This window comes from Grus americana, unplaced genomic scaffold (genome assembly GCF_028858705.1).
Source record: "Grus americana isolate bGruAme1 unplaced genomic scaffold, bGruAme1.mat scaffold_495, whole genome shotgun sequence".
In the NCBI taxonomy this organism is placed as follows: Eukaryota; Metazoa; Chordata; class Aves; order Gruiformes; family Gruidae; genus Grus; species Grus americana.
The window spans coordinates 28,499-52,541 of record NW_026561752.1 but is presented as its reverse complement, the minus strand read 5'-3'; the positions used below and the strand labels follow the sequence as shown (position 1 = coordinate 52,541).

Genomic DNA, 24,043 nt, shown 5'->3' with positions numbered 1-24,043 from the left:
TAACACACTCCTGTCCTTGAAATCCTTGAGCTTGTCATTCTAGCACACCGTGGGGGCTGTGGTCTCTCCAACTTGTCCAGCTGCTACTGCAGCAGAAGGTGCTTCCCCTCCTAAAGCTGCTAGCGAAGGCTCTGTCACGTGGTGACCCCTCACCATTCCCAGAGGAAAGGTAGAGTGGGAGATACTGAGTAGACCCCATTCAGGACCTGTCCCTTGGAGCTAAGGAAGGTTTCTCCAGAGCCAATGGCCATGAGGCCCTGCCTTGCTTTGTCCCTCCTGAGAAATGTCTTTGCAGCCTCAGAATATGTCCTGCAGGTGTGGACCCTGACCAGTGCTGGGCTCTGGTGAGGAGCCTGGGGCCCACAGGAGGCCCTTAGAGGGCAGCATCCCTACAGGCTCTTGTGGTCCTCTTGCTCTGCTGGGGAGGTGGCTCGGACAGAAGGTGGTGGTTAAGGATGGCACATTTTCCTGTACTGTGGGAAGAGGGAAGGGAAAGAGTTGCATCGCAGGAAGAGAGGATGGGGGTGTTGCCTACATGTCCCAAGGGTGGCCAGAGGCTTACCAAATTATTGTTTTCACCAACAGAAGCCATTAGAGGATGTAATCTACCTGAGGAAGGGAAGGCCCTGAACTGCTTGCAGGAGACTGCTGAGCATGCTGACACGCATCCACTCAAAGTCCTGCTTGAAGATCTCTGCAGCAGGAATTAAACCCGTGCTCTGACCCAGCACACCTTGCAGCCCCTCACAGACAAAGCTGAAGGGGGGAGAAAGGAAAAACTGTTGAGAGGACGGGTAACCACAGATGTGAAGTGACGTGCTGATAATGCTGATAAAAAATTTCCACCTGCTAATTCACCATTTTTTGCCTGTTGAAGAGAGTATATTCGTCAGTAATTAATGCTGGAAGTAACTTCATCAGCTCAACTTCATTTCTATTTCTTCACCTCAGCATTTGCAGCTTGTGGGAAGTCAGGCTTGTCCCACACTCACAACCCACTGCTGCAGCATGGGTTCCTGCACAGAGGCTCTGGCTTGTTCCAGACCCACATGTTTACAGTCACCAGGGAGCTGCGAGGTTTCATGTATTCATTTGTGCGTTTATGTTTTGCAAACATGAGGAATTCTTGAGTCTTTGTCAAGAGGAGCAGTTCTACAGGTCTTATATTTTTTCCTTACATGCAGACAGATGTGGTCTGGCTGAATGTCTGGAGCTGACCTGGCACCTTCAACTCCAATGCTGTCCCAGCCAGATGATAACCAGGGTCAGCCCTCTCTCCCTAGCTAGCACAAAGTCCACGGCCCACACCTTGGAGCATGGGTAGCTGCACCAGCATAGGAGCAAAGCCAGCTATTCCTGGGAGAACTGACAAGATGGCACTTGGAGCCTTCCCTCCTCTTTCCAACCACACGCTCTGAGTTTGCCACAAAAGGTTTTGAACTATGGCAAAGAGGCAACGTGGGTTTGCGTTATTAGCTCTTCCCAATGAGATGATTCACCTTGCAAGGACGTAGCCAGGTAAGCAATTCGGAAATTAATGCACTCTGAAATTACCATGTCCATAATGAGTTGCCATAGGACCCTGAGATTTTGTGACAGGGAATGTTTGTCAGAGCTCTGTAAGGTCACCTTTACTTTGACTTGTTGCTCAGGCAAAGCAGAGTCAGACCTTCATTTGGGATAAACTGGTTATCATCGTTTATGACAGTGGGGGTGTTTTGGCCCTCTGATGCCAACAGAGACAATGGATTTACCCTGCCACTGCTTGGACTCCCTGTTTTTGTCTGGGCAGTCATTTTCTTTAGGCATGACAAAGATGTGCCAAAGCAGAATAAGACATTGCTTTCTATAGAATTGCAGACTGTCTACATTCCTGAGAGCTGGAGGAGGAGGGAACTGCACGTTGTGGATCCAGCTCTGATGTTTGATCACATGTCCGGGCAAAGCCTAGAATGCCACAGTCTAGAGAACACTGGAGGACTGCAGTTTGACCTTTTGGGTTTTCGGTAGGGACGGGTGGCTGTTGAGCTCCACTTCAAAGGGGCGGACTTGATCGTCCATGTCTGGAGGAAAGGTGTGTCCCAGTGGTTAGAGCAAGCACTGCTGGGAGTCATAGTGCCTTGGTCAAATTGTCAAGTCTCACAAGGAAGGGTGAGGCCAATTGCTTATAGACCCCCACACTCCCATTCCTCTCTGCTTTCCTGAAGTGTGTGGTCCAACACTTAGAGAAGCAGAGCTTGAAAGTGAAGACTTCTATGTTGCCTTCCCTTATTCAGGGTCAGGCAAGCAGTGTCCTACAATAAGAAGAGGACAGACATTCAGGCCCAAGAATAGTTCCATGGGAAGACTGAATCCCTTACCCGGTGTGGAAGAAGTCACCTCCCATCAATTGCTCCATAGGCAGAGCTCACTGACACTTTCAAAGATCATCCAGTTACTCCAGCACAACTCAAGCCTACCACAGAGCATGTCTGCCTCTCAGGGGCAAACAAGTCACTAACCACAGAACCCACAGTACCTCAAGAAAGCAAAAAGCTCCTGACCCCACAGGAAATTATGTCTCCTGAGTCAAGCCTTAGGGGCAGAAATCTTCTGGTAACCAGTCTCCCCCTTCCTGCCCTGGGATCTGGACAGGAGGAACAAGTGACCAGGAATTTTCTCTGCTCTTAAGGGGTCAGCCATTGAAGAAGATGAGTCATCCACGGCAGGAGGTAACACAAGAAACTTGCCCATGGCCATGTGGAAGATGGTCCTGGAGCTCCCTACAGCCACAATGTTTTTCCAGCTCTGGCCCCATAGGCGGCCAAAGAGACACAAAAGGCATGAGCATGTTGACTGAGCTCGTGTCTTCTGTCTGCACTTCTCAGTGACTGCTCGGTCTTGCAAAAGTCTTCCTTTAAAACCTCAAGTTTGCTTAAATTTGCTTTACGGGCCACCGGGAGGTTATGAACATAAAGGCACAGGGAAAGACTTTTCCCATGAACAGAACCAGAATCAGATGTACAAGGGACAGAAAAATGCATTCTAGCATTAGCTAGTAGTGCCCACGTATTGTGACATAGTCACTATTATGTCTCTCAAGTTCCCTTTTCTCATGAAACCCTGAACCCTCCCTCACGCATCTTTGAGTTTTTACTAGGCATGAACAGAACGAGAATCATTCTCCTACTGGGACCCAGACCACAATTTTCTTACCCTGTTTTTGTCTGCAAATGAACCTACTCATTCACCTTCCAGTTTCCTACAGACATAGACCACCTCTTTTCTCCAGGTTCTTCATTGTCTTTGCCTAACTCTGATTCTCCTGTCTCTCCTTCTGAACCAACCCAGTCCCGCCTTGGCACAAAGACTGAGCTTTGTGTGTCACCTCAGAAGACCTCACTGCAAACTCTTGCATGTTTACTCCTTCAGGAAAGAAAATCCAGCTAATTACTCCTTTTGGTCACCATGGCTGCTTTGGTTGTCTTCCAGCACAGCTGCTCTCCAGGGCCACCAAAGAGAAATGGCCCAAAGCACGGTGCACAGAGGAAGAAAACAGTCCACAGATACAGGAATCTACCAGGACTTAATGAACAGACGGGCTCCACTTTCTGCCACACTGGTCATTCTCCAGTACTGGAGAGGAGATACTACAAGGAGTAGAACAGCTCACAGTGGTGAAGGGGGTGCAGGGTGTGAGAGGGAGAGGTTAAACAGAGTATCTTCTCCTTTGTGTAGCTGATGCCTGATGCTAACAGTCTCAGCGTGTCTTTTCTGCTCAGTTGGCCTTCAGCTCCCGGCAAGCAGGCTTTCTTTCTGTTGGCCTTCCTGACATCTAGACATGATGTCATTCTGTGGTCCAAAAGTCATCAATCATTTCCTCTGTGATAAAGATTCCTGCCTAGCCCTCTCCTGCACTGACACAGCGCTCTATCTCACTTGCATGATACAGCTCTGTCTATCTCACTTGTCTGGTACAGCTCCAACATGTTCCTTGATATCAAACTGTCAGTGCAGAACTGACAGAAAGAAAGAGAAAGAGAGAGAGAGCGAGAAAGAGAGCGAGAAAGAGAGCGAGAAAGAGAGAGAGAGAGAGAGAAAGAGAGAGAGAAAGAGAGAGAGAAAGAGAGAGAGAGAGTGAGAAAAGAGAGAGAGAAAGAGAGAAAGAGAGAAAAAAAAGAGAGAAAGAGAGAAAGAAAGAAAGAGAAAGAAAGAAAGAAAGAAAGAAAGAAAGAAAGAAAGAAAGAAAGAAAGAAAGAAAGAAAGAAAGAAAGAAAGAAAGAAAGAAAGAAAGAAAGAAAGAAAGAAAGAAAGAAAGAAAAGAAAGAAAGAAAGAAAGAAAGAAAGAAAGAAAGTGTCCTGGTTCTGGCAAGGATAGAGTTAATTTCACAAAAAGCCAGGACAGGTGAGCCAAGCTGGCTGGGGGCTATTCCATACCATGTGACATCATGCTCACCATAAAAGGGGGCTAGTGGGGCAGGGGCGGGTTCGGTGTGGCTCCGGGACAGGCTGAGTGTCTGGTTGGTCAGTCGTTGGATCGGTAAATTGTTCTTTGTTATCGCCCATTGTGAATATCTGTTATCAGTACTGTTGTTGATTGTTTCCCTCTCCCTTGCTGTCCCAGTAAACTGCCCTTATCCCAACCCTTGAGGCTTTGCCGTTGTTTTTCCATTCTCCTCCCCAGCCCGCCGGGGGAGGGGTGAGTGAGTGGTGCGTGGCACCCAGCTACCGGCTGGGGCTAAACCATGTCAGTCCGTTTTTGGCGCCCAACGTGGGGCTCGAACCCACGACCCTGGGATTAAGAGTCCCATGCTCTTGTCACAATCACCTCTCTTAATCATGCTTTCTTCATGCCGAGGGTTACAGGTAGACACTGTATTTGCACAGGCAAATTTAGTGTTGTTACTTAGCTCATGGGAGTTTGCGTGGTGTCAGTTATACAAGACCTGTGCCTCTGTCTTGTCCTTTCCTAGGTGAATTCCAGAGCTCACTCCTTCCTCCAGATATTGCCTCTGTGTCCTTGCCATTGCTGAGCTCTCGGGCAGTGAGGCTGTTACTGCTCAGTTGGAGCCGTGCTGCTGCTGTGCAGAAGCCAGCCTGGGGGCACTGCCATACCTCAGCTGAGCTGAGGTGTGTGGGTTCAGGGTGCTTGCACATGTCAGTTCATCTCTCGCAGTGAAATTCCACTTTTTCTTTACCTTTACCTTTATCATCTTTATCATCTTTATGTCTCTCTCTATCTTACTTTTGTCTCAGGGATCAGTTTCTCATCTTCAGCTTTCTCACATTAGACTGCACGCTACTCTCCAGGTACAGCACTTATTTTGGGGCCCTCTCTCAAGAGGACTACCTCACAGAGCAGCTCTTCCCAGCCCAGGAGACAGCTGTCATGCAGTTGGTGTGATTCCCCTTCCCCTTTTTACTTACAGACAACAGGAAAACTCTCAGGGGGGTGTGAACATCCGACATCAACAAGAGCTCTATCTTGCAGCTCACCTACCTGGCGAGTGGGAAGAAGAAAGATCTACAACACAGCATGCAGAGAGGAAAATGGGTCAGCCAGACACTGCTGATGGAGTTCCTCTTGCTGGGACTGGGGGATGCCCGTGAGCTCCAGACACCTCTCTTTCTCCTCTGTCTGGCCACATACACAGTGACCATGGTTGGGAAGATCCTCATCATTGTGCTGGTGGTCAGAGACCCGCATCTCCACACACCCATGCACTTCTTCCTGATGAATCTGTCTGGCCTGGAGACCTGCTACAGGTCCACCATCCCGCCCAGGCTGCTAGCCAGCTTCCTCACTGGAGACACGACCATCTCTGTGCAGGGATGTATGGCACAGTTTTTCTTCTCCCCTTCTCCCACCTTTTCCCCTGAGCAGACCGGAAGACTTGCCACAGAAGGAAGGAGGATTCGGAGGCCCAGGCTTGAATGCAGCACAGCTTTAATGAGTCTAAAGAAGAGAAGGAGGTGGCTCACAGGGAGCACCAGGGTCAGCCACTAAGAAGCAGAAGAGCTCTTGCAGGGTGTTGTCTGTCGGCCTGCCCTGCAGAGGGAGAGACGCCAACAGGTCCCCGCCAGGCTGGTGTTGAGAGACAGCAACAGGAAAGGAAAGAGAGAGAGGAGAGTGGAAGAAGGAAACAATGGCCCAAAGCTCTACATAGAATGCCCTGAATCTCTGCCTCCTCTCCAGCAGCATGTTCTGAGGTCTTTGGAGGTTCTTGCCAGGGGAAGCTGCCAGCAGATTTAGCAGGGTTGACACCTGTTGCCGCAGTAGCGGCTGGTGATGCAGGAGAGGTCACAGCACCCAGAGTTGATGGGCACTCCGTCACGGCTGAGGATGCTGCCAACAGCAGCGGAGGTGGAGGAGCCCACAACGGTGTTCTGTGGGAAGGAGCTGAGGATGGGGCCGGGCAGGGTCACCACCACGGGGGAGGGCTCAATGACGACTATGGAGTTCTGGCACTGCCTGACGCAGGGCTCATTGCAGCTGTTGGCCAGCGGGGTCGGGCCACAGGGCTGGCAGGGCAGGCAAGGCTGGCAGGGCTGGCACTTGTCGGAGCAGGACATGTCTCTGGGCCAGAGGTTCACCTGGGAGAGAGGGTAGGGAGAGGTAGAAAACAGGGGCACCTGAGGAGCAGCACTGCACCCAACCACATGGGAGGCAGGGCACCTCCTGGCCCAGCAGACGCTGCCCAGCTCACAGCCCAGGAGCTGCCTCACCTAAGTCCCAGCCCCTCTCTGTGGAAGACCTTCTCTGCCCTTGCCTCTCCCATGAGAAGCAGCTCCCAGCCCTGGGCTAGGGCAGTCCATATCAGCGGAGACATGCATCGAGGAAAGACCTGATCTCAAAGGAGGAGGAGAAGAGGCTTCCCACTCACCTGATTCCCAAGGAGAAGGAGGCGAGAGAAGTGGATGAGAGAGCAGAGACTTGGGCTGCCTTTTATAGAAGTCCCACGCTGCCTCAGGCAGCCCCTTGTGGAAGTAATAATGTTCTGACAAGCTCATGCCTAATGCAAAGCATCCCAGCTAATGGCATGGGCTGTGTCCTGGTTTCCTGCACTGCTGCCTTTTCATTTCCTGGCTTGTGCCACGTGCTTCCCCACGTGAAGGCTTCTGTAAGTGCCGGGACGAGAGGCCCCAGGATTTCCAGGGCAGAAACACATCAGCGCAGGCAGAAGACTCAGCTCCAGTGCTGATGGCGTCCTGTGCAGGCAACTGATGTGCACCTGGGTCATTCCTGTGGGCTTGTTTGTGGTTAGGATGTGGGCACCGGATGCCCAAGGACTGCCATTTGAGAGGACATGGCACATCTCTCTGACGGTCGCTCATTGTTGCACACCGGTGGGCTTCTGCTGGGAGGGTTTGACCCTATTGCAACACTAACAGTGCTGTCAGGACGCGTTTGCTGGGCTCCTTGGCCTCATCCCCTCTCTGTGCAGACTCTGCAGGTCCTCAGGCAACACCGTGAGCATGTCTGGGGCCCGGTCCTTCCCCGGGGTACTTGAGTCGTGTCCTGCCAGCAGGCTCCCCAGCATCTCCTCAGCAGAGGCCACAGCTGCTGATGTTTTCCTGGCTTTATGTGAGCGTACAGATTTTGGCATGGCTCCATGCAGGCGTGCACGAGCACACGTGTGTCGGTCTGTACTTGTGTGACCCTCATCACGAGGGCATGCGCAGGTCATAGCACGGGGACTCTCTCCTGCTCCCCTGGTGTGTCCATGAGCACCGCAGAGTAGCGGGTTGCCCTTGCCAGCTGAAATGCAGTCTCTGCCTCCTGTGCCCTCCACTTCTTGCTTTATGTACAGGGAGAAAGGCCAAGAAAGCCAAGAGCTTTGATTCAAACACCTTTGGTGGTCAAGCACCAGGAATTCCATATCCCCCATAAAATCCTGAGTCTGAGGGCCTAGCAACTGTGTCTGTGAAGGCAGGGACATGCGATTTAGGACAAGCCACTGAAACACTGCTGCTTCTTCATGAGCGACACAGGGAAAGTCCCACTTTGTGCAGAAAGGAGCTGTTATGCACTGACCACAACCCCCCATTCCGCATCCCACTGCGCTGCTTGGGATGGAGGAAATAGACGAGCCGAGAATGAAGGAGGGAAGTCTGTGAAAAAGAGGTGGGGATGGGGTGAAGGAGAGTGAGGAGCCCAGGGAGGAGCCCATGCTGGACCAGCTGCACCGACCAAGAGCTTATGGGTCAGGATTAAAGGGAGGGCAGGGACCGGTGGCATTATGGTGAGGGTCTGCTAGAGGCCACGCGACCAGGAAGACCGGGCAGATGAGGCCCTCTATAGACCGAAAGGAGAAGCCTGGTGTTCACAAGCCCTGGTCCTCATGCAGAACCTCAACCACCCCACTATCTCTTGGAAGGACAACACAGCAGGGTGTAAGTCATCCAGGAGGTTCCTGGATAACTTTCTTCTCCAAGTGACAGAGGAGGCTACGAGGAGAGGTGCCATGCGGGAGCTTGTTCTCACCAAGAAAGCTCAAGGGCAGTCTTGGCTGCAGTGACCATGAAATGGTGGATTTCCAGATCCTTAGGGCAGCCAGGAGGGCGCACAGCAAGCTCGCTACCTTGAACTTCAGGAGAGTAGACTTTGGCCTCTTCAGGGACCTGCTTGGGAGAGTAGCCCTGGAGGGAAGAGAGGCCCAAGAAAGCTTGCCACTACGCATAGAATCATAGAATCATAGAATGGTTTGGGTTGGAAGGGACCTCAAAGATCACCTAGTTCCAACCCCCCTGCTGCTATGGGCAGGGACACCCTTCACTAGACTACATTGCCCAAAGCCTCGTGCAACCTGGCCTTAAGCACTTCCAGGGATGGGGCCTCCACAACCTCCCTGGGCAACCTGTTCCAGTACCTCAACACCCTCACAGTAAAGAATTTCTTTCTAACATCTAATCTAAATCGAACCTCCTTCAGCTTAAACCCTCTACCCCTTATCCTGTCACTACACTTCTTGATAAACAGTACCCGCACCATCTTTCCCGTAGGCCCCCTTCAGATACTGGAAAGGCGCAGTCAGATCTCCCTGGAGCCTTCTTTTCTCCAGGCTGAATCACCCCAACTCTCTCAGCCTGTCCTCACAGGAGAGGTGCTCCAGCCCTCTGATCAGCTTCATGGCCTCCTCTGGAGGAGGAGCCGTTGACCACAACTCTTTGAGTGCGACCATTCAGCCAATTCCTTGTAGACCGAGTGGTCCATCCATGGAATGCATGTCTCTCCAATTTAGACACAAGGATTCAGGGATCACGTCCTCCAAGCTCAGGAACGATGCATCCCAACAAAGAGGAAGGCAGGTAAAAACAGCAGGAGGCCTGCAGGGATCAGCAAGGAGCTCCCGGACAAACTCAAACACAATGAGGATGCTTACAGAGGGTGGAAGCAAGGGCAGGTAGGCTGGGAGGAATAGAGAGAAATTGTCCAAGCACACAGGGATCAGGTTAGGAAAGGCTAAAGCCCTGACAGAATTAAAACTGGCCAGGGATGTCAAGGACAACAAGAAAATCTTACATAGGTACGTCAGTGATAAAAGGAAGACTAGGGAAAATGTGGAACCCCTCCCGTATGAAATGGGAGACCTGGTTACCTGGGACAAGGAGAAGACTGAGGTACTCAACAACTTTTTGCCTCAGTCTTCACTGGCAAGTGCTCTAGCCACACCACCCAAGAGTCAGAAAGCAAAGGCAGGGACTGGGAGAATGAAGAACCAGCCACTGTCAGAGGAGATCACGTTCGAGACCATCTAAGGAACCTGAAGACGCACAAGTCCATGAGACCTGATGAGATGCCTCCACACATCCTGAGGGAATTCATGGATGAAGTGGCTAAGCAACTCTACATCATATTTGAGAAGCTGTGCCAGTGTGGTGAAGTTCCCACTGACTGGAAAAGGGGAAACACAATCCCCATTTTTAAAAAGGGGAAGAAAGGAAGAGCCGGGGAACTACAGGCCGGTCAGTCTTACCGGTGCCTGGCAAGGTCATGGAGGAGATCCTCCTGGAAACTCTGCTAAGGCACATGGAAATTAAGGAGGCGATTGGTGACAGCCAACATGGCTTCACTAAGGGCAAATCGTGCCTGACAAATTTGGTGGCCTTCTACGATGGGGTTACAGCGTTAGTGGATAAGGGAAGAGCAACTGGTGCTGTACACCTGGACTTGTGCAAAGCATTTGACTTTGTGCCACGTGACATCCTTGGGACAGGCCCAGAGAACTTGTGGATGGCCCATCCCTGGAAGTGCTCAAGGCCAGGCTGGATGGGGCTTTGAGCAACGTGGTCTAGTGGAGGGTGTCCCTGCCCATGGCAGGGGGTTTGGAACTAGATGGGCTTTGAGGTCCCTTCCAGCCCAAACCACTCCAGGATTCTAGGATATCCCCTGCAGGAAGTGTGGCCTGTGCAGGGCCCGTGCAGAAGCAGGCTGCTGGCAGAACTGTGGCCCCTGGAGGACCCACGCTGGAGCAGTCTTATCTGGAAGGACTGCAGCCTGTGGACAGGACCCAAGCTGGAGCTGGTTTTGACAGACTGCAACCTATGGGAAGTGCTCACACTGGAGCAGGGAAAAATGTGCAGAGGAAACTGTTGTTCTGAGCTGCAAGGGACAGGGAGTGAAGCAGGCCCACAGAGAGTGTGTCCTGCCCTCCCAGTCCTCTAGGAATGAGAAGAGCTCCACCAGCTCACCCGTTTGTTCCCTCCCAGCAGATCTCCTGTCTCCCTGGACAGCTTTAGAGAGCATCCAGAGAGCAAAGGACCACACAGAGCCCGAGGCTGGGATGCAGCAGGGTTTAATGAGTCCAAAGAGGGAAACAAGATGTCTCCAAGAGGAGCCCGCAGTGGAAGGATCACCACGGGCAGCCAAGAGTCAGTGCCCCACAGAGGGAGAGGGGCAGGCAGGTGCCCCCAAGCTGCCTTTGGCTGGCCTCATGGCCCAGGGGAGCAGAAAATGACAAAGGAAAAGGAGGGAAAGGAGAGAGTGGAGGAAGGGAACGGGAGGCATCGGCCATGTTTTCAGAGAGCCCAGGCTGGCCCCTTCCAAAGGGCTGACACCCTTTGCCGGAGGAGCGGGACATGCCCAGCCCCTCTCCAAGCAATGGCCACGATTTCCATCCTTCAGTCTGGCATCATCTTCTGCGTTCACAGGGCTCCTTGTCTGGGCTGTCACCAGGCGCTTTAGCAAGGGGGGCACCTTCTGCTGCCACAGTAGCGGCTGGTGATGCAGGAGAGGTCACAGCACCCAGAGTTGATGGGCACTCCGTCACGGCTGAGGATGCTGCCAACAGCAGCGGAGGTGGAGGAGCCCACGGCAGTGCTCTGTGGGAAGGAGCTGAGGATGGGGCCAGGAAGAATCACCACCACGGGGGAGGGCTGGATGACAACGGTGGAGTTCTGGCACTGCCTGACGCAGGGCTCGTTGCAGCTGTTGGCCAGCGGGGTCGGGCCGCAGGGCTGGCAGGGCTGGCACTGGTTGTAGCAGGACATGTCTCAAAGGTGGAGGTGAACCTGGGAGAGAGGACAGGGGGAAGCAGAGCACAGGGGTAACTGAGGAAGAGCCTGCGACCCCACCAACAGGAAGCCAAGGCACCTGCTGGGTGGGGAGGTAGAGGCTGTGCAGGGGGGAACAAGGGCTTATTTGCCTGAGCCCAGCGGGGTTCTTCAGACAGCAGCCAGGCCCAGGGATCCTCCTGCCTAGCCTATAGCCAAGAAGCTACCCCAGCCCAGCCCCAGCCTATCTCCATGACAGACCATCTCGTCTCTGCTCTCTCCCACGATCATGATCACAGAACACTAACAGAAGACCAAGGAGCAGGTATCACCTGGGATGTCGTGGAAGGCAAGAGTCCGTCCTAGAGGAGGAGGCGGAGGAGAAAAGGGGGTTCCAACTCACCTGTTTCCCAAGGAGGAGGCGGTGATGGAAGTGGTTGAGAGAGCGACCAGTTGGTCTGGCTTTTATACTGGCCTCTAGACTGCCTGAGGCCCAAAGGCAGTGCTGCATAAGCTACAATTTTCCTGCCTGCTCCGAATGAACGGAAACATCCCAGGGATGTGTTGCTGTGTCCCTCTATGCTGCCTTTGCATTTCCTGGTTATGTCATGCCCATTCCCGCACGGATGCTCCTCATGAGTGCTGGGATGAGAGGCCCCAGGATCTCCGGGACAAGCATGCCTCAGTGCTCTTCCGGCTGAACAGGAAGAGCCCCATCTTCTCCGAGCCCTGCAAACCTGACTTGTTCTGCTGAGAGCCGACATATTTTCCATGTAAGAACGATTGGGCATAAAAGGAGCCCTCAGACTCCACACTTTTTTTAATGTCTGCAAGTTCCTTTTGATGTATTGTTCTTACATAGATGTTTAGAGGAAGAAAGTAGTGACCATATAGACCTTCTCTTCTAGAAATATTGACTAAAACAAAATCAGGTTGGATGGAGCTTTGAGCAGCTGATGTAATGAAAGATGTCCCTGCTCGTGGCAGAGTGTTTGGACAAGGTGGTATTTAAAGGTGCCTTCCAACCCAAACCATCCTATGATTCTAGCATTCTGTGAAAAAGAGGTATACATATATAGGAATTGATGAAGTCCTCTAAGCCGTACAAAGAAAGCTAGTTCGGTGCTAAAAAGATGATATGCTGAAGTACCAGGCATTGGCAGATAATGTGGCATATTATAAAAATATTTGGTAAGAAGCACAAGCAGAATGAGAAGCAGGAAAGTTTATGTCTTCCTCTGAATGAGAAACTACAGGTCATTAGTTGATATGGAAAAAACTCAGACCCTTGTGAGATGCTGTTGAAAGCAGTATGATCTGGCAGACTTATGTATCAGGATTGACATCAGCCTGCAATATAAGATTGTACAGAGACATGGATCAGCGTTTTCTAGATTATAGAAAGTGAGGTGGACAATGGGCGGAATGAGTGAGCTGATAAAGTGAGGGATAGCTGGATACACAGTCAGGCAGTGTAAAAATGAGTTTCTAGCTTGATAGGTCATGCACAGAAGGTCTGTGCGCTGCAGTTCCCAATTTGGACAATGTCTTTAATACCATGATTTAACTTTTGGTCAGCCCTAAAGTGGTCAGGCAGTTGGACTAGATGATCATCGTAGGTCCCTGACAGAAAACTATCCTGTCCTATCCCATCCTATCCCATCCCATCCTATCCTATATCTTTCTAACATAGTGCCTACTGACACCCTGTGCTTCACCAGCATTGGCAGCATAAGCAGGATGTGGCCCACATTATCCATGTAAGGTATTCTCTCAAGTCACGCTACCCTTGGTGGAGCCAAGGGACTGTGGAACTCTTGCCCGCATTCAAGAAATATTTGTGAGATTTACTGTTGCTGTCAGGTGACTTGGACATTCAGTATCCCTGACAGTCCACCAGAGCCATGGCATTGCTTATGTGTTTACTACCAGTGATCGGGTCACCATAGAGGCATGTTGTTGATTATCTGTTTTATTGCCTCAATAGAATTTGGATTATGTGTTGTCAGACTCCATTACTGTTCAGACCACACTTTCTCTTAAAGATACAGAATATGGTAGAAGGACTGCAGACACCCTGCTCATGACGCCTGGAAGCCCAGGATCCGTCACTGTGTGGGCCATGCTGTCCCACCATCTATCCCTGCCTCTAGGTTTTATAGTCATTTATAGTCATTAGTCCAAACACTTCTTCCTTATCTTCTAATATATTTTACGAGGGCATGTAGTGATAGGACAAGGGGTAAGGGCTTTAAACTGAAGGAGAGTAGATTTAGATTAGATGTTAGGAAGAAATTCTTCCCTGTGAGGGTGGTGAGGCCCTGGCACAGGTTGCCCAGAGAAGCTGTGGCTGCCCCTGGATCCCTGGCAGTGTGCAAGGGCAGGTTGGATGGGGCTTTGGGCAAGCTGGTCTAGTGGAGGGTGTCCCTGCCCATGGCAGGGGGGTTGGAACCAGTTGATCTTTAAGGTCCCTTCCAACACAAGCCTTTCTATGATTCTATGATACTCAATATTGCTGCTGTGGACTCGAAGCAGTCACTGAGAAGTGCAGGCAGAACACATGAAATAACCTGCTGAGTTAAACAGTACTGGTCCCTGTATGGACTCCGGAGAGGCACCAATTGTCACTGATCTCCATCTGGGCATTGAGCCGTTGACCACTACCCTCTGGAGGTGATCATACAACCAGTTCCTCATCCATTGAACAGTCCACCCATCAAACTCATCTCTCTGCAATTGAGACAGAGGGATGTTGTGGGGGACCGTGTCAAACGCCTGATGCCAGAATGCAGGGACTGATTGCTACAGGCTTAGGAGCAGCTGAGTATGTCTTCCTTAGCTCCAAGGAACAGTGACTGGAAGGGACCCATTATCCTCTGTCCCACCCTCCCCTTCCCCTGGCAATGATGAAAGGTCTGCTTGTGCCCGCACCTTCCCCCCCACCACCCAAGGCAATGCCTTTCTTCCTTGGAAACACGAGACAAGGACACCAGAAAAGGATTACGTGGAGGCAGAGGATGTGATGCGGAAAACTTTAATGACTCTGACGTGGGAAACAAGGTCAGTTCTAGAGGAGGCTGCCAGTGCAGGGAGAGCACCAGCAGCTGCAGAAAGTCTGTGCCCATTGCCCACGGTGGAGATCCCTCAAGGCATCCATCTGCCTGTCCTGAGAGGGGTCAGCAGATGCCTCAGGTTGGCTCCGGGGGTTTTGCGGCCCAGAAGAACAGAAGACAAGACAGAGATGGAAGAGGGTGGAAGGCCATGGAGTTAGACTTCGGCCATGTTTTCAGAGAGCCCCAGCTGCCCTCCTTTGAAGGGCAGCACTGGATGCTCAGCCTCTCTGAAATCGATGGCCAGGAGCTCTGCTCTCAGTTGACAATCTAGGTCTGGATTCCTGGGGGTGCTTGTCCAAGCTGTCACCAGTGGCTTTAGCAAGGGGGGCACCTTCTGCTGCCACAGTAACGGCTGGTGATGCAGGAGAGGTCACAGCACCCAGAGTTGATGGGCACTCCGTCACGGCTGAGGATGCTGCCAACAGCAGCGGAGGTGGAGGAGCCCACAACGGTGTTCTGTGGGAAGGAGCTGAGGATGGGGCCGGGCAGGGTCACCACCACGGGGGAGGGCTCAATGACGACTATGGAGTTCTGGCACTGCCTGACGCAGGGCTCATTGCAGCTGTTGGCCAGCGGGGTCGGGCCGCAGGGCTGGCAGGGCTGGCACTGGTTGTAGCAGGACATGTCTCAAAGGTGGAGGTGAACCTGGGAGAGAGGACAGGGGGAAGCAGAGCACAGGGGTAACTGAGGAAGAGCCTGCAACCCCACCAACAGGAAGCCAAGGCACCTGCTGGGTGGGGAGGTAGAGGCTGTGCAGGGGGGAACAAGGGCTTCTTTGCCTGAGCCCAGCAGGGTTCTTCAGACAGCAGCCAGGCCCAGGGATCCTCCTGCCTAGCCTATAGCCAAGAAGCTACCCCAGCCCAGCCCCAGCCTATCTCCATGACAGACCATCTCGCCTCTGCTCTCTCCCACGATCATGATCACAGAACACTAACAGAAGACCAAGGAGCAGGTATCACCTGGGATGTCGTGGAAGGCAAGAGTCCGTCCTAGAGGAGGAGGCGGAGGAGAAAAGGGGGTTCCAACTCACCTGTTTCCCAAGGAGGAGGCGGTGATGGAAGTGGTTGAGAGAGCGACCAGTTGGTCTGGCTTTTATACTGGCCTCTAGACTGCCTGAGGCCCAAAGGCAGTGCTGCATAAGCTACAATTTTCCTGCCTGCTCCGAATGAACGGAAACATCCCAGGGATGTGTTGCTGTGTCCCTCTATGCTGCCTTTGCATTTCCTGGTTATGTCATGCCCATTCCCGCACGGATACTCCTCATGAGTGCTGGGATGAGAGGCCCCAGGATTTCCGGGACAAGCATGCCTCAGAGTGGGCAGAAGACATGGACTAAGTGCCAGAGGGGTCCAGTGGAGGCAGGTGATGTCTGCCTGGGGCACTCTGGTGGGTTTCTTTTTTCATCCTGCTGACAGGAAGAGCCCCAGTGCTCCCAGGCCTGCAATCCTTGGCTTGTCCCCCAAGGGCTCCTGTGAGTATCTGCCCTGTGCTCCTCTTTCCTTCCCTCATGGCTCGTGCCAACAGTCAGTGGCTGTGTCTTCCCGGGCAGGCAGGCTGCACTTCAGCTTTTCAACTCGCTTGTACCTTAAGCTGCCCTCAGGAGGAAGTTGCCAACCTCTTTGGGGTTGACAGCCTTGAGGGTTCATCGATTGTGGGGAGAGGCCCAAATGCCCTCCAGCTCAGTTAGACCATGTTGTCTACAACTACGTCCAGACAGGTTTTGTCTGTCTCCACAGAGGAAGACTCCATGACTTCTCTGAACAACCTGTTCCGGTGTTTGACATCCCTCACAGCAAAAAGTTTTTTCTTTGTGTTCAGATGGAATGTTATTTGGGTTGTTTTTTGCCCATTGCCTCTCATCCTGCCAGTGGGCACTACTGAGAAGAGTCTGGACACATAAACAAAACAAAAGGTCTCTGCTTCATGGTGCCCCTGGAGCAGGGGATGCACTCTGCTGTCCTTGGATGACCTGCTGCCTGGGAAGGAAGGGAAACCAGCAGTAACAATGGAAAGCTTGGGATGGCAGACTGAAGGCATCAGGGAGGAATCTGATGGGCACTTCAGCTTTTCAACTCTCTTTTACCTTAATCTGTCGTCAGGAGGAAGCTGCCAACCTCTTTGGCCTCCTCCTCTCTGTGGACGGTCTCTGTCCAGACTTAACATAAGACTTGTCTTAACAATGTTGCCTGTGCATCTGTCCTGCTTAGATTGCCCCATCCCTGCTCTGGCAGGGAGGTCCCCAGCAGTTCCTCAGTCACACTCTCAGCCCCTCGTTGTCTATGGGGACGCAGACGGGGACACAGCACTCAGGTCTCACTGGACCTCGAACCCTGGCCAACTCTTTCCATGCTGCCTTCAGGCAGCCTCGAGGGGCTGAGCTGTTTCCCAGGGTCATGACTCATGTAAAAGCTTTGAGGTTACAGGGGACAACAAATGTGGTAGCGGTGTTTCCAGGAAAGTAAGTGTCCTGGGAAAGGGAGACTGGGGGCAGCCTGGAAAGACTGACAACAGCCAACTGGACCTGTCAGGAATCACATTAGAGCAGTCAGAGCATGTGGCTGCAGCTTCTCCAGATGAAAGACTTCATTGGGCAAATGCCAAATCATTTTGCAAGGATGCTTGCTTTTAAGGAAAAGCTTTTCAGAGCCGAACCGGTCGGTGGCGGTTTCCCCTGTGTGGTGATGCCAGCTGATGCGGGAGTTCCCCTCGCCTTCCCCAGACCATGGGGCCCTGAAGCTAAGTCTCCTGCATCTCATCCAAGGCCAAAAGGCTGGGAACAGCTTTTCCCAGGCACTCCCTCTGGATGGCATCCCTTTCCTCCACCGTGTCGACTGCACCACACAGCTTGGTGTCGTTGGCAAACTTGCTGAGGGTGCACTCGATCCCACTGTCCGTGCCGTCGACAAAGATGTTAAACAGCGCCGGTCCCAGTACCGACCCCTGAGGAACGCCACTCGTCACTGATCTCCACTTGGACATTGAGCTGTTGACCACAACTCTTTGAGTGCGACCGTCCAGCCAATTCCTTGTCCACCGAGTGGTCCATCTGTGGAATCCATGTCTCTCCAATTTAGAGACAAGGATGTCATGTGGGATAGTGTCAAATGCTTTGCACACGTCCAGGTAGATGACATCTGTCACTCAGATCGATCCCTCAGTGCCTCAAAATTGGTCTTCCCTCTGTTTGTTGCATTTAGAGCAGTGCCTTTAACTTCTAAATTACACTTTTCTCTAGACTGCAAGAAGCTGATATTATTATAAAGCTCTAGGTGTGCATATGCTGTTTTGAAGCAAGCTACGGAAATGTTAGTATTGTACCCCAGGGTACGTGTGCTCAATGGAAGCACATGGTGGACTGCTGCTTCCTCTGCCCCAGCTGTGTTTGAGGGAGGGAAAGAGAAAGACACAGCATGTCCTCACGCAAGGAAAGCCCTTGGGCGACCAGCCAGGAATTGCAGGGCTGGGAGCAGCTGGGCCCCTTCCTGTCAATGCAGCCACAGGCAACCCCACGAGCGTGCCCCAGGCCAACATCACTTGCCTGCCCTGCACCTATCCGGCACCTGAGCTGAGTCTTTTGCCGGCACTGACACATTCTTGCCCCGGAAATCCTGGGGCCTCTCAATCCCAGCACTCAGAAGCCGCCTCTGTGAGGGAATGGGTATGGCAAGAGCCAGGAAATGAATAGGCAGTGTTGGGGAAAACAACCACCCAGCCCATGTCATTAGCTGAGATGATTTCTGTTCGTCACGAGCACCTTAGAAGATTGCCACTTCCGTAGAAGCTGCCTCTGGGCCTGGGGCAGGTCAGGGCCACCATAAAAGCCAGTGCGACTCCTCGCTCTCTCATCCACTTCTCTTGTCTCCTTCTCCTTGGGAAGCAGGTGAGTCTGAAGCCCTTTCCCCACGCCCTTTTTCTGGTCATGCAGATGCGTGCTCCTCCATCCTGTGCTGGGTTGTGGCGCTGCTTGTCATGGGAGGGGGGAGAAGGGCAACAGCGAGTGTCTGGGACTTGCCTGAGGAGGCTCTTCTTTTAAGAGATAGTCATCAGCCACCTTGGGGCTGGTGGCACTTTGCAGTACCATGTCCGGATGAGGCCAAGAAACCCTTTTCCCTCACTGCAGGCGCCTTTCACATGCTCACAGTGGGGTGTTGGACTCGCGACAAACTGCTCCTCACATGTACCTGTGCTCTAATTAGTCTCTACCCTCTCTCCCAGGTGTACCTCTGGCCCAGAGAAATGTCCTGCTACAACCAGTGCCAGCCCTGCCAGCCCTGTGGCCCAACCCCACTGGCCAACAGCTGCAATGAGCCCTGCGTCAGGCAGTGCCAGAACTCCATAGTCGTCATTGAGCCCTCCCCCGTGGTGGTGACCCTGCCCGGCCCCATCCTCAGCTCCTTCCCACAGAACACCGTTGTGGGCTCCTCCACCTCCGCTGCTGTTGGCAGCATCCTCAGCCGTGACGGAGTGCCCATCAACTCTGGGTGCTGTGACCTCTCCTGCATCACCAGCCGCTACTGCGGCAACAGGTGTCAACCCTGCTAAATCTGCTGGCAGCTTCCCCTGGCAAGATCCTCCAAAGACCTCAGAACGTGCTGCTGGAGAGGAGGCAGAGATTCAGGGCATTCTATGTAGAGCTTTGGGCCATTGTTTCCTTCTTCCACTCTCCTCTCTCTCTTTCCTTTCCTGTTGCTGTCTCTCAACACCAGCCTAGCGGGGACCTGTTGGCGTCTCTCCCTCTGCAGAGTGGGTAGGCAGACAGTCGTGGCTTCAGGTGCTCTCTGTGAGCCACCTCCTTCTCTTCTTTAGACTCATTAAAGTTGTGCTGCATTCAAGCCTGGGCCTCCGAGTCCTCCTTCCTTCTGTGGCAAGTCTTCCAGTCTGGTTATGACAAAAGGTGGCTTCTTGGGGAGAATTAGCTTGGGCGCAAAAGAGGACCCTTCCTCATTCCCAGAAGATGGGAAGGGTAGGACTCACTGCCCTGGGTTGTCTTTTTTGCCCTGTCCTTGGAGTTGAGGAAGATATTCTTGGCTACTTCACAGCAGATGGCCACCATTCCTTCCAGCCTTGCTGTATATCTTCCTAGATGGGCCTGAAGCACTGCTTCCTGGATCACATTCTGTGAATGGGGAGACCAAGCCCTGTGTGAGGAGCCCATGGCTGCCAATGGATGAGGTCAGCAGCCCCTCTGGCACTCTGGGAAGGGATCTCCTCTAGCTCTGGATTGAGCTGTGCTGGGGGATGAGGCTCGAATAGAGGATGGCTCCAAAGGGTTGAGGAGTGGGCATATGGAGTCAACAATACCACAATTTCATCCCCACCTTCCCCTCCCCTCCATTACCCAGTCTAAGGTCCATGGCCAGCACACATGGGCACAGGCTGACAGGCGCCTCATACAGTCCTTCAGCACCTGGCATGGCCCAGGTGCTGTCCAGGCACGCAGGGCTGAGGTAATGCACAAGTTAGGATTGGTAGCAACCACACAATGGAGTCCCCACTCTCTGTGAACCCAGCACCCCCATGGGCCGCTGCAGCTCTGGGAGAGCACCCAGTGCCCAAATACCCGTGGCTGCTCTGTGGTTCCTTGTCTCCTTTAAGCCTAGGGCAGCTTTCCTGAGCCTTTAAGGTTGTACCACTGCCAGATCCCAGCTCTGCTCTGGAAAGGCTCTGTGCAAGAGCAGTTACCCCCTCCATCCCCACTGGGCCACTGCGGCAACAGTGGGACACATTTCTGTGCTCAGAAGCTTCTCTGATCTGTCTCTGCTGGGCCATTCGCATGTCTCCTGTGTTGGCTGATATTCTCAGGCACCAGCTGGACCAAAAACCTTGGCATATCAGAGGCCTTGGCCAGGAGGAGGTGCCAAGGCAGAAGGGTGGCCATGCACATCGGGAGCTCTGTGGACTGCCTTCCCCGCAGCAAAAGGTGAAATTCCAGCAGAGGGGCTTTCTGCCTGGAGGCTCAGTTATGAGATCCTTCATCTGCCTCCTAGCCACCCAACTGTGAAGCAAAGCGATGAAGGCGTTGAGGCACTGACCCCATCTTCCCTGTTATCGAGGTCTGTGTAAGCCCAGCTCAGCAGGCCCTAAGTCCACAAAGCATCTGCTCCCTGCATATCCCTGCAGGAAATCCCCGCTCTCTGGCCACCATCCCACCATTTACAGGCAGACGGTGACTGGGCAGATGGCAGCAGTGCGCAGAGTGTCCCCACAGTAACATGAGCTCTCCGCAGCCCAGTGATTCCCTACCTTCTCATGGCTTGTTTCAGGTGTTCATCTTCCCTGAGCCTGGGTGAACTACTACTTAATTAATGCTGTTAATGCCAACATTTAGGTATGCTTTTCAGTGATACTTGAAGATTTTTTAGATGTCAGACTTCAGTCCCAGGTAGTGGTCTAAATCCTGGCATCCCTCAGGTATCCATGGTCTCCTGGGTGCAGAAAAGGAACTCCTGAAGGCACTTATGGCTCAAAATAACATCTCAGGCGTACAGTGCCCCATGGACCACATGAGGTTCTACTCACGCTCCTCCTGCCTACAGTTTGGGGCAGAGGCGCCATCTTTGTCCATCCCTCTGGGTGCTGGGCACCTTCTTTCTGTGCCCAGAAACCAAGGCTTCACCTCCTCCTTCATGAGACCTGCCGCCCCTGCACTGGGGTCTGTTGCCAGCACCCAGGCATCTCCAGTTCCTCCCCACTGTGGGCATGGCCCCCACGGGTAGCCCCACAGGTTGAGAATTGGTCGTGCCCTGGGGACACGGTGGTACAGGACAGGCACCAACCCAACCATAGCACAAACAGGGGGGATGACCCTGTCTGTACTCAGCTTCCCTGGCTCCCCAAGTGCTCTGAGGCAGGGACAGCCTGAACTCTGCTCACATCGCCACTGCTCCTCACATGCAGGCCAAGGCTTTCCCAGCGCTGCAGTCCCTGGCTGTTGGAGATCTGTCATTACCCCTTGTCTGCTCCATGTGGCTTCTTGTGATGACAGAGCCTCCGTCCTCTTTGTAGCCACCCTTTAAGTAGGAGACTACTGTGATGAGGTCTCCCTCGAGCCTTCTGTTCTCCAGGGAGAAAAGATTTTCCTCCTTCAGTCTTTCCTCATAGGATAGGTTCTCTAGCCCTTTGGTCATCTTTGACACATACAAGGTGATAGCAGCAGGTGGCAGATCAGGATCAGTGGAGGCCAAGTCAGGGGACTCAGATCCCAGCAGTGGTAGCTCCCATCTCCAGCACATTAGTGACCAGGCTTTCCTAGGTGGTTTAGCCCTGGAACCTGATCTACCTGATCATCCCAGATCAAACACAATATTCCTGAGCAAGTCTCAAATAGATGTGCAAGAGAAGAGGAGGAGTAACCACACTGACTGTGTTTCTCCTGGGCAGCTTAAAAAATATACAGCTCATGCTCAACAATAGTCATAGATGACCGTGCAGTCAATCAATCTGATCTTGGAAGCATGATAAAGTGCATCATTAGCAATATTCTACTGTATAAAGAACAGAGATTCAGAGAGATGATTGGATGTTTTTGAGGAAAAATCTCATCCTCTCACACAGGAAGAAGTTCCAGATGACTACTACAAGCATGGCCCTGATCGCAAACACAGTTTGGACACTTTCAGTGTTCCACAGCTGATAGCTCAATATGCAGTTTGGTTTATCTGGAAAGGCTTTTAACCTATGCAGAGATTGACATATGCCCTAGTAACTGAAAGAGGATAGTCCCAGGAGATGTAATTCTGGCTTCTACACTTGCTCCATGCAGTGACAATGAGGATGTCATTCCCCAGCAAGGTTAGAAGATACATGGAGAAGATAATGGCACACGGGACCATGTGCTCACCTAGAGAGGTCGGGAAGCCCAGAGGAATGACATCAGTTACAGGTGTAACTTGTTCTCCTTTGCCATGGCTCTAAAAATTACAAAGGAGGTTATCTCAAAGTACAAAAAAAAAAAAGAAAAAAAAAAAAAAGAATGTGACGGAAGGCCCTAACCAGTACAAATTTCAGCTCGAGATTGCAAATAATCACCTGCATGATCATCCACACTAAGCCAATTCTGTCCCCGGAGGAATGCGTTCTCTTAAACCAAAAGTGAACATAAATGGAATTTAAGGATGCTATAAAAATAGCAAAGTGCAGTGGGTTTTTTTCCAGTTCAGCTACTCCTGACATGTAGCTCTCAACAGTTTGAAGACGATAATGAGAATTTTTTTTTTAAATGTACTCCTTTTTGACTCTGAGCCATGCTATTCTCCCTTGTGTGATTTTATTCTTTCAAAGAATAATTGCAATTTCCCAGTTCTCAGAAAGATGTCAAATGGGAGTCTTGTCCATGTTCTTTCCTGACTGTGTTCCTTGTCCTGTCCTCCACCTTCTTACTTCTTGCTTATGTTTATGTGGGATCCACACCGAGCTGAGGGGCATTCTGAGACCAACACTCCTGTTTGTGTGTGAGAAAGTCAGAAAACCACCTCCGGGAGGACATCCTGGGGGCGATCCTACAGACGGCCATGTGGAAGAATCATCCCCTGAGCTCTCCACAGACACAACGTGCATCCAGTTTTCTAACTGTAGGTGTAGGCGAGGAAGCACAGAAGATGTGAACATGTTAACTGAGCAGGTTAATGCAGAACCTGTCTTTGCTTCTCAGTGGCCATCCACCTTTCCGTCCCTCTCAGGCACATGACACCTCTTTTCTTCACGTGCCTCATTCTCTTTGCCTCCTGATTGTCCCTGTTCTGTCTCTCCTTCTCACACATCCCAATTTGATACAGACTAAGTTCTGCCTGTCACTCCAGAAGGCTTCACTGCTTACACATACACTTTTACTGTCTCAGAAAGGAAAACTCAGCTAAACCATCTTTGTAGCCACCAGGGCTGGTTTTGTCACCTTCCCACACAGTTGCTCTCCAAGGTCAGCTCTTTGCTCCACCAAATGGATTTAGCATGACACGGTGCACAGAGGGACAAACTCATTCCTAGAAATGGACTGAACAGCTGGCTTTTGTCAGGAAATGGGGGCACCGGGATTCTCGCCAGCAAAACAACGGTGATTCCCCTGAGATGGAGGAGAGACATGAAAAGCAATGGATTGGCTTGGGGCATGGGTGGGAATCCAGTAGAACAGACAGTCTTCCCCAGTCTCTGGATAATGGGTCTTTTTCACATGCCGAGGGTTTGGCTGATGTCCAGGTGCGTGGCTAGGAAGGGATTTTTCCTTCCTCGGGCTATTTTGGCTAGGAATACACCCACAAGAGCAGTCGTGTCTCACCACAAGGGCTCCTTTCTGCAAGAGTGTGCTTCAGAATGAGAGCGGGAAAAGCCAGTCAGATACATCTTCTTAATACTCATTCCCATGCCTCAGTTAGTTTCATCTCAGGGGGTTTGATGGAGCCTGTTGTGGTTCATACGGCATCCCTCAATAGCTCTCCCCCAAGTCCAGGCACTCCTTGAACTTG

The 24,043-nt window shown here is 52.1% G+C and overlaps 3 protein-coding genes and 2 pseudogenes across 3 annotated transcripts; 2 read left to right on the top strand and 3 right to left on the bottom strand.

The window, feature by feature from the left end:
• Positions 1-6,228: 6,228 nt before the first annotated feature.
• On the bottom strand, positions 6,229-6,990 carry LOC129200788 (feather keratin Cos1-1/Cos1-3/Cos2-1-like; annotated as a pseudogene).
• Positions 6,991-11,160: 4,170 nt separating this feature from the next.
• LOC129200792 (feather keratin Cos2-3-like) lies at positions 11,161-11,469 on the bottom strand. The gene has a single exon (XM_054812051.1). The coding sequence runs from the start codon at positions 11,467-11,469 to the stop codon at positions 11,161-11,163; it is 309 nt and encodes a 102-aa protein (XP_054668026.1).
• A 3,431-nt stretch (positions 11,470-14,900) lies between these two features.
• LOC129200787 (feather keratin Cos2-3-like) lies at positions 14,901-15,209 on the bottom strand. Its single transcript, XM_054812049.1, has one exon. It carries the CDS (start codon positions 15,207-15,209, stop codon positions 14,901-14,903), a length of 309 nt encoding a protein of 102 aa, XP_054668024.1.
• Positions 15,210-17,888: 2,679 nt separating this feature from the next.
• Positions 17,889-19,127, top strand: LOC129200791 (feather keratin Cos2-3-like). Its single transcript, XM_054812050.1, has 3 exons — positions 17,889-17,909; positions 18,364-18,465; positions 18,801-19,127. The coding sequence occupies exons 1-3, from the start codon at positions 17,889-17,891 to the stop codon at positions 19,125-19,127; spliced, it is 450 nt and encodes a 149-aa protein (XP_054668025.1).
• Positions 19,128-20,358: 1,231 nt separating this feature from the next.
• Positions 20,359-22,381, top strand: LOC129200789 (cyclin-Y-like protein 1; annotated as a pseudogene).
• Positions 22,382-24,043: the final 1,662 nt, after the last annotated feature.